Below are 10639 nucleotides of genomic sequence, written 5' to 3'. Positions count from 1 at the left end.
AGCACCTTCACAAGTACATACTGTATTTTGTTGACTCTTGGGGCCAAAACGATCGCTAAACTTCTAAATGGTTGCTAGCTTTAACTATTAAAAGCCCTAAACCAGGGGTAGTAAACCTGTGGTGCTCCAGATGTCCATGGACTACAATTCCCATGAGCCCCCGCCAGCAATTGTTAGGTGCGAAGTCATGTCCGACCCATCGTGACCCCATGGACAATGATCCTCATTGTGCAATACTAAATTACTATTTAACGCAACCTAAGGCAGTTATAGTCAATGGGGGAGTCTTGCCAAAGGCCACGATTTAATTACAAATGCAATCCAAGAAAGCTACGAATTAGAAGCGACAGGAGGTTTACTGTCACCAAAAATTCCTTCCTTCTAATGAATTATTTAATGCCGGTCCACGTTGGTCGTGAAATAAAGAACAGTGACTAAAAAGGTGATAATTAAAAGCAGTTTTTGTTCTATACATATAATTCCAGACACTCAACAGACAAACACCGGAATATACTACTATACATCTTTAATAGAAAGTGACTATAAAAGTGTAAACATTTGGGAAGGAGAGAAGGGCACTGACTGAACCATGGGGTAAGTCCCTAGAGCCTTCCTGCAGCATGACGACGAGTCCCTCTTTAAGTAGAAGGGTAATTGTGAGACTGTTGTCACTGGCACAGCCATTGTGTGAAATGCATAGATAGAAGGCACATGGGTCGAAGAAGAGGCGCGGCAGGCAGAGAAGAGCAATCGTTAGCTGGCACATTTTCCTAAGAACAAGGAGCACTGTTTGCATAGCCGATTTCTCTTTTACTATCTTCCCTATCTCTACCTGCCCAAGGTTGAAGACCCTGAGCTGGGAGAGAATGCTTTAAAAAAAAAAAAGCAGGACCCAATCTGCTTTTTCAGTGCAGCTCGTTGCCATGGAGACTGGCACCTACCCCGCCCCTCTTTGCAGTTAGCAAAGTCACCCCACTCCTCTGCCCCTGAAATAAGTTTTGGTCTTCCCACGCTGCCTGTTTTCCTTTTCAGATAAGACACTAGTGCAACAGGTGGTCTAGAACGGGAGGTGGATACACGTAGAAATTTATCTATCCGTTTTCTAAGTATCTGTGTACAAAGTATTTACAAGCGAGCAGATACTGGCCTCACCTCTCTTCTCTCTCTCTCTCTCTTTCCACCACACTCAGTCAGTTACTAGCCTGCCTCAGGTCCTGTCGGCTTGTTAACACGGCAAGCTTTTGAAAAAATAAACCCAGAAGCTACCACCCCCATCTGCAAGGAGAATAGCTGTTGGCCAAGGCTGCCGCTCAAGGAGCAGAAACACAAGAACTGCGGTTTCTGATACCTGGTCTAACTTCAGAAAGAAATGGCCTTATGATGGAGACATGTGTTTTTCCCCCTCTAAGAAAGCAAGTTCTGGAGATGAGCTGACTTCTTATAAAGGAGTGGTTTAGGCTTTCTCAGAGAACTGAAAACAAACAAACAAAAAAGACCAGGGAAGCACAACCGCACAAACCCAGGTAGCTATCGTACCACGCTAGCACTTAAATTTGGGCTAACCTGCACCCCAACGAAGAAAGGCACCGAGCTGTATCTGCGGAAGGGCAAAAAAGGCATCTGGCTGACGTAGTGCATAGTGCACTGGCAATCTGCTGAGCCAGTCACTGGTGTCTGCCAGCCGCCTTCGCCTCTCCTACTCTGGTGTAACCCTGAGATCAACAGCATCCCTTACAGGCTCTGCCAAGGAGAGAACCGTGACCGCCAGCCCTGAAGATACCTTTCACTGTCCTAGAATCTGAAATCACAGGGGAGGGGGCCACTTCCATTATAGGAGCATGCCCCTCCCCCAGGGAGCAGTTCCTGCCTTTTGATTGTCATGCTTCTCCGGGAATCTGGTCTGCCGTTAAAGCCACCCCTCAAACCAGAGTCAGTCGCAAAAGCGCTTGCGTGGCACGGTGCGGGCACGGTTGGAGCGGCGGATCTCTTGCTTCGCGTCGCGGCACCGCTGGCAGATGAAGATGTCGGGCACGTTGGACTTGCGGATCTTGGCGCACGAGAGGTGGATCCAGGTGGTGCATTCGTTGCACTCTATCATGGGCCTCCCGGCGAAAGGCTTTAAGCAGAAGCAAGTGATCAGGTCCCACGCGTCGTCTTCTGCAAGGAACGCAGCGGTATTAATAGCTTTGAAAAACAAAACTGGAATTCTTCCTGAGACTTAGAGACTTAGAAGACTTCCTGAGACTTAGAATCATAGAATCGTAGTTGGAAAGGGCCATACAGGCCATCTAGTCCAACCCCCTGCTCAACGCAGGATCAGCCCAAAGCATCCTAAAGCAAAGACTTGGGAAAATAACCTCTGTAGATAAGAGAGATGGAGCAATAGCACTTAGATTGTTTTTCACACTAAAGGCCCTCCCCTGGCCCGGTTCAGATGTAGGGATGTTTGCTCCCCTTAGTGGAAGTGCGAGTAGCTACTCACCATCTGCTTTGCTGTCTGAGGAAGATGAAAGGTCCTCATAGGATGCTGGGGGGGAGAAAAAGAAGAGACCCCATGAATAAGAGCGCTCACTGTCTGTACTCTTCTCTTGACTCTGCCAAAAAGAGCTCTGGAAACAATTATTTGCTGCCACCACTACACTACACTCCAGCAAAGCACCCACAGTCTTCAAGTTCCTCCTCTTGTGCTCAGCGGGCCTAAATAATTTAGCAAAGATGGCTCCACTACAATGCTACCTGCGGAAAGGGGAAGGCTGTTGTTCACTGCCAGAACAGATGCTTGGCACACAGAATGTCCCACACTCAATCTACTGACATTACCTGCTGTGGTGTAGTGATTAGGGTGTCTGGCTAGGTTACTGCGTGGCCAAAGTGTGGCTCTCCAGAGGTCCATGGACTAGAATTACCATGAGCCCCTGCCAGCATGGTGCTGGCAGGGGTTCGTGGTAATTCTAGTCCATGGACCGCTGGAGAGCCACACTTTGGCCACCCCTGCCAAATACTGTGCCCTGGCAAGTTGGTGGATGATCTTGGGCCAGTCACTCATAGAATCCTTGAGCTGGAAGGGGTCACACAGGCCATCCCCCCTGCCAAATGCAAGATCGGCCTCAAGCATCCAGGATAAAGATCTGTCCTGACCTCCCTTGCTGAATTCTTACAAGATTAAAATGGGGAGGGGGAAATAATATCCATGGGTAGGGTAGGAAGACCTCCACCTGAGACTCAGAGACTGCATTAGGTGCCTACTTACTATTGAGGGCATCTCGACTGAGCTCTCCCTCACTGATGTGCTCTCTCGTGTCCCAAGAGGCAGCGCTGACTCTTTCCTCCTTGCACGCGCTCTGCTCCTCAGGCTTTTCGGCCGACTGCACCCCATAGGTCCAATCTTTCTCCTGCTTTATGTATTGCTCCAAGAGGGACTTGGCCTGCAGTTCTTCCCTAGGGAAGCAGGAACCCAGCTCCTCTCCCTTCCCACATGTCTCTCCTCCTGGCTCAAGTCTCTCCTGCTTGATTTCCTTCGCGCTCAGCGGCAGCCCTCTCTCCTCAGCTTCTCGATGCAAGATGAGCTTCTTGGCCGACTGCTTCTTCTTCTTTGCTTGATGGGGTCGGGCCGGGCAGAAGCTGCCAGAAACCTCGGAGCAGTTCAGGAAGTGGTCCCCGGTCCCTTTGCATGTTGTGCTCCTGCTCCCTCCGTCGTCGGACAGCACCTGGGAGTCGCAGGACTGTGAGGAGGTGCAGCTGTCACTGTCTCGGGTGCTTCCTGTGCTGTTCTGGGGGCTCATGTTGCCCCTAAGAGGCCATGGCTCATTCTAGGAGGGGAAGACAGAGCACCATCAGCTGGCCTGCATCACGTCTGGATCCGCTTTTCAATTCCACTCAAGAGTATTTTATTTAAAACATTTAAAACGTTTGAAGAAGGAGGAACAACTTGAGAAATTATTATAAAATAATTCAGACAAGCAAGGAGGACCAGAAGGAGGTCAATAGCTATTGTTGAGGCTAGAAAGCAAGGGAAAGGTCAGAATGGGAATCCTCAACTCCCTGAGCAGAAATTGGTAATTGGCAGATACTCAGTTTTCAGGATTCTGTCTTACCTCCTTTGGGTATGGGATATAGCCTGCGTAGGCTAGCACAAAGGTACAGAATTGGTTGAAGTCTTCTACAGTTCTTTGTCGTTTCTGTGGGGGCTGTGAAGATATAGAATTTCACAGGTGAGTTGACCAAAAGAGGAGTTCCTTTTCCACTTGCCCAGATACAGACCCATTATCCATTCTCTCAAAAATAAATAGCCTTTTAACTTGGGACTGCATGGACCAATACTCTCCAAATACACAAATGCCTTTAAGATGTAATGCAGGAAAACAAGTTTTCACAATTATCCTATTGTACAGGAAAAAAGAGAACTTAAAATAGCAAAGTCTCCCTATTTCCCGCAAGATGTGATTTTGCTTGCCGACTTTTCTAGTCCAAATCCAGGAAGAAAAACAGATTTCCACTAACGGGATTTCAGAATGCAGCAGACAAGTCTCCAGAGAACGGAATTATCCTGCTATTGGATAATAATAGCAGTCTAGAAATGTCATAACATTTCCCTGTGGATTCCCTAGCAGGGAAAACAAAACAAGTAGCACAAGCCCCCCCTCCCCCTCCAGTTGCAGCAGATCAAATTCCTGCTACACCAAGGGAGCTGGAACAGTGAGGCTATCCTTCTCCCATCAGTAAGCATGTCATGGAATCCACTAAAAAAAACGAAGCCATCTTTGCAACAGCAGAGAAGAGCTTCAATGGGAAAGGTAGAACCCCCTACAAGCAGATCATTCCTGTACCTCCAGTTCCCCCATCAGATGACAGAAAACCAAAGCCCAACCTAGAGCTGGCAGCTGTAATTCCCACACACATCTGCCTCACCAGGGACAGGGGAAGCCTGCAATCCCCAGAGTTGACATTAACTGAGAACTAAAGAAAGGAAGCATGTCTCTGCACACACCACGCTGCAGTGCCCTCTGCTGAGAAACCATTGCTGCTACCTGAAAGGGGGGGCTGAGCCTAATCCTTCCAAGAGAAGAACTCAGGGGTGGGAAGAGCGGCCAGCAGCAGGTGAGATGCACCCCAGAGCAATCTTACAGTCTAGCCACTTAAAGCTGAAGACATTGGGAGCTGTGGAAATGAACTCCAACCAGCGTTCCCTGTAAATGTGTGAATGGCCACTCATTGACAAGGGGAAGCCCTGCACAGTAGCAATCTGCAGGGTCTTACTGCTACTGTCTGCTACCCATTTTAAGATGACTGCAGTTATATTTTGCACAGGATGTGAAGCTGCTCCACTCAGAATGGGGAAAAATTAATCCCAACTCTTTCCCTCTAAGACAGGGGCAGTCAACCTGTGGTCTTCCAGATGTTCATGGACTACAATTCCCACGAGCCCCTGCCAGTGTTTGCTGGCAGGGGCTCATGGGAATTGTAGTCCATGAACATCTGGAGGACCACCGGTTGACTACCCCTGAAGGAAGTCACCCTGCCACCTGATAGGGCAGCCAAAATAAAGGGAGAGAGCATGAAAAAAGTACTTGGAGAATCATTTGGCAAGGGGGGTGTATGTGTGTGGGTGAGGAGTCTATGTGTCTTGGCATGCAGCATATCCCAGGTTCGCTCCTTCACATCTCCAGTTAAAAAGACCAGGTAGGAGGTGAAATGAAAGACCTCAGCCTGGGACCCTGGAGAGCCCCCGCCGGTGTGAGCAGACAATAGTAACCTCCATGGACCAAGGGTCTGATTCAGTACATAGCAGTTCCCCTGCTTGGCATGCAGAAGGTGGCAAGGACACCCCCGGGCACCCGCAATTGAAAGGACCAGGCAGGAGGGGATGGGAGACCCTGGAGAGCCGCTGCCGGTCAGAGTAGACGACACTGACTGTGATGGACCCGGGTCGGAAGCAGCGGGGGGCAGTTCCATGTGCTCGCGGGAGGAGGGGGCGCCACACGCTGCGACGTCCCCTCCCCCCCTGCCGGCCTTCTCCGCCCTCCCCTCCCTCCCGCCCTGGCGAGGCGGGAGGGGTCGCCCCTCCACACACACACACCTGATGGCTCCCAAAATGGCGCCTGCGCGGCCGAGACCGACCCGGCGAGACAGAGAGGGGAGGGGAGGGGGGGGTTAGGAAGCCACGGCGAGGAGACCCATCCGCCGCCCGCACCCCCCCCCCCCGCCCGGTTGCCCAGTGGTCTCGCCCCAGCCCCGAAAACGGCGGGCCGCCCCGCCCCGCCCCGGAGGCCGAGGCAGCGGCGGGGAAAGGGGGCGGAGCCGCCCTGGCGCCAAAAGCCGGAGCCAAACAAACAAGCGGGCGGGCAAGCGACCCCCCTCCCCCTCCCCCTCCCCCTCCCGGCTCCTCACAGGAATTGAGGCGCCCCCCCCTCGCGCCCTCTCTCCTCAGGGACACCCCGGTGGGGGGGGAGGAGGAGGAGGGGCTGAACCCCCCCACCCCCACAGGGGCAAAGAGGGCAGGAGACGCCCCCTCCCCCTCCCCACACACATGAGGGGCGAGGACGCCCCTCTCCCTCTCTCGGCCTCGATGCCCCCCCAACACCGCCGCGCGGCCGCACTCACCTCGCCGAAGAGCCGGCAGCCCGGGCTGGGCACGGGGCTCGCTGCTGCGGGGGAGGAGGAGAAGAAGAAGGGAAAGGCGCGTCAAGGCGGGCAGCGGGAAACGGGCCGGCTCCCCTCCCATCCACCCCCCCCCCCCCCGCCAGCGCGCCGGCCGGCTCCGCACCCCCCTCCCCCCCCCGTTTCTCCCGCCGTCGCCCTCCTCTGCGGGGCTCCCACCTGCCTCCTCCTCGGCGCCGCTCATCCCGCGGGCAGGGCCGGCCGCGGCCGCGAGGCGAGAACCGGGGGGGGGCGGAGCGGAGCGGAGCGGCACGAGAGAAGGAAGGAACGAAGCAAGGAGGACCCCGCGGGCGAAGGCGAAGGGCTCTCTCGGCCGCGCTCCCCGCACCCGGCGCCGGCTCCCCGAGCGCCAACTCCGCCCCCGCGCCCGCCCAGCCAGCCTAGGAGGCGGAACCACCCGCGCGCGGGGCAGGGGGGATCAGGAGGGGGCGGGGAGCGCGCAAGGCCGCGGCTCCGCGCCACGCCCCCCTCCTCGGGAGCCGCTTGGGCTCGTCCGTCGGGGGAGGGGGGAGTGGTCGCCCGCGCTTCTCCCGCTTCCAGGGAGGGAGGGGCTGTCCCTGGCTGAGCTCCGGGGCGGGGGCGGGAGTGGGGGTTCGGTCCACCCGGACTTGCCGTGTGCTTTTGGGGCCGTGGCATTCCCGGCGGAGCTTGCGAGGAGGCTCCCGGCTGGAAGGCAACGAGGGAGGGCGGGCTGCCGGGGCGGTGCCCCTCTCACCCCCCCCCCCCTGAGCGGAACAGAAGTCGAGCGGCTTGTTTTGGACCCCGCTTTTCTCTGCCCCCAGGAGTCCGCGAGCGCCTTCTCTCCCTCCCCGCAACAAACACCCTGCGAGGGAGGAGGGGCCGAGAGCGCCCCGACAGAACTGCTGAGAGTCCTGGAAGAACTGTGACTGCCCCAAGGTGCCCCTCCCCAGCTGGCTGCATGCGTGCGGCGGAGGAGTGGGGACCCCCGCTTTCTTGCCTGGCTGGCCGCCGCTGCGTTTCGTTTCCCTCTTGGGCACTCGTAGTCAACCTGTGGTCCTCCAGATGTCCATGGACCACAATTCCCATGAGCCCCTGCCAGCTGGAGGACCACAGGTTGACTACCACTGCTTCTTGGGTATCTCGCTTCCCCTCTAGTGGGGAGCCTATGGTTGCCAGCTCGGAGTCGACAAATACTGGAGACGATGGAGTGGGTGGGGAGAGACCTTTGTGGACCTTCTACACCCCATCCCAAGCAGCCATTTTCTCCAGGGGAGCTGCTCCCTGTCACCTGGAGGTGAGCTGCCATTCCAGGGGATCCCCAGGCCCCACTTGGGCGTTGGCATGCCTAAGCGAGCCAAGCACCAGGCAACCCCCTCCCCCACCGATTTGGGGAAGGCTAGCGGGAGCCTTATGAAGTCATTTTTGTACACTGCTTTTTACTGCCCTCCAAACACACAGGAAGCGGCCTAGAACTGGGTCATTCAAGAGCAGTATTGCCTGCTCAGACTGGCAGCCCCTCTCCAGGGTCTTCGCTCCTTCGGACAGCCTACTGCCCGGAGGTGCCGGGGATTGAGTGCCAAGTAGATGCTCTATTGCCAAGCCATTACTCCCTCCCCTAATTAATAGTCCTGTGGACTTTCAGATGATCTTGTGGGATATAAGTATTTTTTTTAAATACCGTCAGCCACCTTGAGGCCTTAACTCAGGGAAGGCCTGCTCACTCAACAGGGCAGTTTCAAATAATGCTCTGGTTAAGGGCCGGGGGTGAATTGCCAGATGTGCATTAATCATGTGGACAACAATTGGAAGCAATAAAGTGGGAGTCCTTTGCTTCAGACCCAAAGAAAGCCACCTCACATGGTGAGTTATTAAGGTTGGTCTCTCAGCCTGATAAAAGCTTTTCGCTGCCTGAAAGAATCCCAAAGCGGCTTACAACCCCCTTTCTCTTCCTCTCTCCACAATAGACCCCCTGTGAGGGAGAAGAGGCTCAGAGAGATCTGTGACTGGCCTAGCTGGCTTCATGTAGAAGAGTAGAGGAATCAAACCCAGTTCTCCAGATTAGAGGCTGCCGCTCTAAGCCACTACACCAAGATGACCAAGGGAGGAGGGACTGACCCCCCACACCAATGTTTTCTGAGCAAAACACCTCAGAAGTTTGGGCTTGGTCTTTCTCCCCCTCGGGGTATCCTCTGATAGGCTGTAAACAGCAGCTCAGTAAGGGCACAAACAGCAATTGGAGTGCCCAATGAGGCTCTGGGAGAACCAAGTTCGAATCCCCACTTCACCCTGCAAGGTTGCTGGGTGACCTTGGGCCAGATGCGCAGTCTTGCCTTCCCTCGGCCCAGCTTGACCTCACAGGGTGTTTGTTGGGAAAACACGGAGAAGAGAGGGAAGTCAGCCACTTTGGGTCCCCAAGAAAAGAAATAATACATCTGCCCCTTGGCTGGACTGTTTGAGACTCAGAATGCCCCAGCTGAGTTTTGCCCCATAGAGACGCTGGTATAGAGAGCCAGTTTGGTGTAGTGGTTAGGAGTGCGGACTTCTAATCTGGCATGCTGGGTTCAATTCTGCACTTCCCCACATGCAACCAGCTGGGTGACCTTGGGCTCGCCACCGCACTGATAAAACTGTTCTGACCGAGCAGGAATATCAGGGCTCTCTCTGCCTCACCCACCTCACAGGGTGTCTGTTGTGGGGAGAGGAATGGGAAGGCGACTGTAAGCCGCTTTGAGCCTCCTTCGGGTAGGGAAAAGCGGCATATAAGAACCAACTCTTCTTCTTCTTCAGTAATAGCGCTCTCTCAGCCTCACCCACCTCACAGGGTGTCTGTTGTGGGGAGAGGAATGGGAAGGCGACTGTAAGCCGCTTTGAGCCTCCTTCGGGTAGGGAAAAGCGGCATATAAGAACCAACTCTTCTTCTTCTATTCCCCAGTAGCAACTCTATTGCCCAGAAACGGGATTGCCGGGTTCCCCCTAGGCCCTGGTGGGGATGAAGGGCTAGGGTTGCCAAATCCAGTTGGTGAAACTCCTGTAGATCTCATGGGGGGGGGGACACAATGCCATAGAGCCCATCCTCTAGCTATTTTCTCCAAGGGAACTGATCCCTGCAGCTTGGAGATAAGCTGTAATTGCAAGGGATCTCCTGGTCCCATCTGGAGGTTGGCATCCCTATACAGGCAAGCCTAGACCCTATTTTCCTCCTTGCTCCCTCATTTAACTTTGCAAAGAATTTAGGCAGAAGAACATTCAGTCACAAGAGCTCTCCGCTAGGTCAGTGCAAGCTGGTGTAGGGCAATGATCTGGGGGGAATCAGATTCACCTCCCTGCAGCTTGCTGGCTGACCTTGGGTGAGTCACGTGTTCTCGGCAGAACCTACCTCACAGGTTTGTTGTGAGGATGAGAGAGGAGACTGCTGTGAGTCCCCACCGGGGTGGAAACTGGGGTGTACAGGAAGTAATGGCCAATGAATCCGGGACTACAGATCTGGCTGGTCCGTCTGTAAAGGGATGAACTAAGTAAAGGTTACAGGGCACATGTGCTCAAAAGTGGCACAGAGGCAAAAGAAACCAACTATGGGATGCAAGAACCACCTCAATGGGAAAGTGTTCCGTGTGCCCAGCGCGTATGGAGGGCCCATTTGAGTCTCATTTTGTGACTCAAGCGTCTGATTGTGCATCTCTTACTAAGATGACAGCGAGCTCTGCAATCTTGAGGTCACAGTAAGACTGTATTAAATATGCTAAACTGTCAGAGACAGAAGCCACACAGAAACAAAAGGACTTGATAGATGTTATTTGTACACCTTCCTTCCCAGTGGGGCAGCTTAGAGCAATTCTTCTGGCCAGCAATTTATTCTCACAGCAACCCTTTGAGGTAGGACTGGCTGAGAGTGATTGGCCTAGGTCACCCACTGAATTCCCCTACCAAGACCGGGATTCAAAGCCAGACCTCCCGGATCCTAACAAAACAAGATCACAGTCCAGTGGCACCTTTAAGACCAACCAAGATTTATTCAAGGCGT

General features: G+C 54.1%; 1 protein-coding gene across 2 annotated transcripts; it reads right to left on the bottom strand.

The window, feature by feature from the left end:
• Positions 1-443: 443 nt before the first annotated feature.
• Positions 444-7048, bottom strand: LOC143842900 (PHD finger protein 13-like). 2 transcript variants are annotated; one of them, XM_077348206.1, is made up of 6 exons: positions 6817-7048; positions 6601-6641; positions 4095-4187; positions 3251-3809; positions 2483-2527; positions 444-2157 (listed from the first exon to the last, which is right to left on the bottom strand). In XM_077348206.1, the coding sequence occupies exons 1-6, from the start codon at positions 6839-6841 to the stop codon at positions 1931-1933; spliced, it is 990 nt and encodes a 329-aa protein (XP_077204321.1). In that variant the 5' UTR covers positions 6842-7048; the 3' UTR covers positions 444-1930. The 2 variants fall into 2 exon arrangements, with proteins under 2 accessions (XP_077204321.1, XP_077204322.1); XM_077348207.1 differs by having other exon boundaries at positions 6601-6644; positions 6817-7041.
• Between the last annotated feature and the right edge of the window lie 3591 nt (positions 7049-10639).

This window comes from Paroedura picta, chromosome 8 (assembly GCF_049243985.1).
Source record: "Paroedura picta isolate Pp20150507F chromosome 8, Ppicta_v3.0, whole genome shotgun sequence".
Taxonomy (NCBI): Eukaryota; Metazoa; Chordata; class Lepidosauria; order Squamata; family Gekkonidae; genus Paroedura; species Paroedura picta.
The sequence above is the reverse complement of the archived record's forward strand: the minus strand, read 5'-3'. Positions and strand labels throughout refer to the sequence as shown.

Coding starts and splice junctions, on each gene's coding strand:
- LOC143842900 (XM_077348207.1), bottom strand. CDS start 6,841: ATGAGCGGCGCCGAGGAGGAGGCAG. Junction 2,528..3,250: donor CAGTCGAGATGCCCTCAATA/GTAAGTAGGCAC, acceptor TCTCCCCCCCAG/CATCCTATGAGGACCTTTCA. Junction 2,158..2,482: donor CTCAGACAGCAAAGCAGATG/GTGAGTAGCTAC, acceptor CGTTCCTTGCAG/AAGACGACGCGTGGGACCTG.